At 51.1% G+C, this 577-nt stretch overlaps 1 protein-coding gene across 1 annotated transcript; it reads left to right on the top strand.

Annotated features, from left to right (window-relative positions):
- The first annotated feature begins 77 nt into the window (after positions 1 to 77).
- Positions 78 to 561, top strand: LOC121938555 (malate dehydrogenase, cytoplasmic-like). The gene is made up of 2 exons (XM_042481785.1): positions 78 to 308; positions 433 to 561. Exons 1-2 carry the CDS (start codon positions 78 to 80, stop codon positions 559 to 561), a joined length of 360 nt encoding a protein of 119 aa, XP_042337719.1.
- Positions 562 to 577: the final 16 nt, after the last annotated feature.

The following is a 577-nucleotide window of genomic DNA, read 5'->3' as shown; positions in this document are numbered from 1 at the left end:
CATTTTTTAATGAAACAAAAACAGTGATTTTTTTTGTACACAAGTTTAAACATAGATACAAACACAACAGTTCATTAATGGAGGAAATTAAGGTTGTTGTCGCTGAGCGACTGCGTCTGTATCGCCTGCAGGTGGCGATGCGTTGCGGCGTCTCCTCCGATCAGGTGAAGAACGTCATCATCTGGGGGAACCACTCCTCCACTCAGTACCCCGACGTCCACCACGCCAAGGTCACCGTGCACGGCGCCGAGAAGGCCGCCTACGACGCCGTGAAGGACGACGCCTGGCTGAGAGGAGACTTCATCTCTGTGAGCGCTCGAATCTTTTAACCCCGAACGCATTAAAGAACGATTTTTATCAACAGAAAAGAAGCTTTTCCTTCAGGTTTTGTAGTTTCTCCTCTTTTCAAACCTCTTCGTCTTCGTCCTGCAGACGGTGCAGCAGCGCGGCGCCGCCGTCATCAAAGCCAGGAAGCTGTCCAGCGCCATGTCTGCCGCCAAGGCCATCTGCGACCACATGAGGGACATCTGGTTCGGCACCAAGGAGGTCAGTGAGGGCTGAATGAAATTTAATTTGC

The sequence above is a fragment of the Plectropomus leopardus genome, unplaced genomic scaffold, assembly GCF_008729295.1.
Source record: "Plectropomus leopardus isolate mb unplaced genomic scaffold, YSFRI_Pleo_2.0 unplaced_scaffold29891, whole genome shotgun sequence".
Taxonomy (NCBI): domain Eukaryota; kingdom Metazoa; phylum Chordata; class Actinopteri; order Perciformes; family Serranidae; genus Plectropomus; species Plectropomus leopardus.
The sequence above is the reverse complement of the archived record's forward strand: the minus strand, read 5'-3'. Positions and strand labels throughout refer to the sequence as shown.

Coding starts and splice junctions, on each gene's coding strand:
- LOC121938555 (XM_042481785.1), top strand. CDS start 78: ATGGAGGAAATTAAGGTTGTTGTCGCTGAGCGACTGCGTCTGTATCGC. Junction 309..432: donor TGAGAGGAGACTTCATCTCT/GTGAGCGCTCGA, acceptor TTCGTCCTGCAG/ACGGTGCAGCAGCGCGGCGC.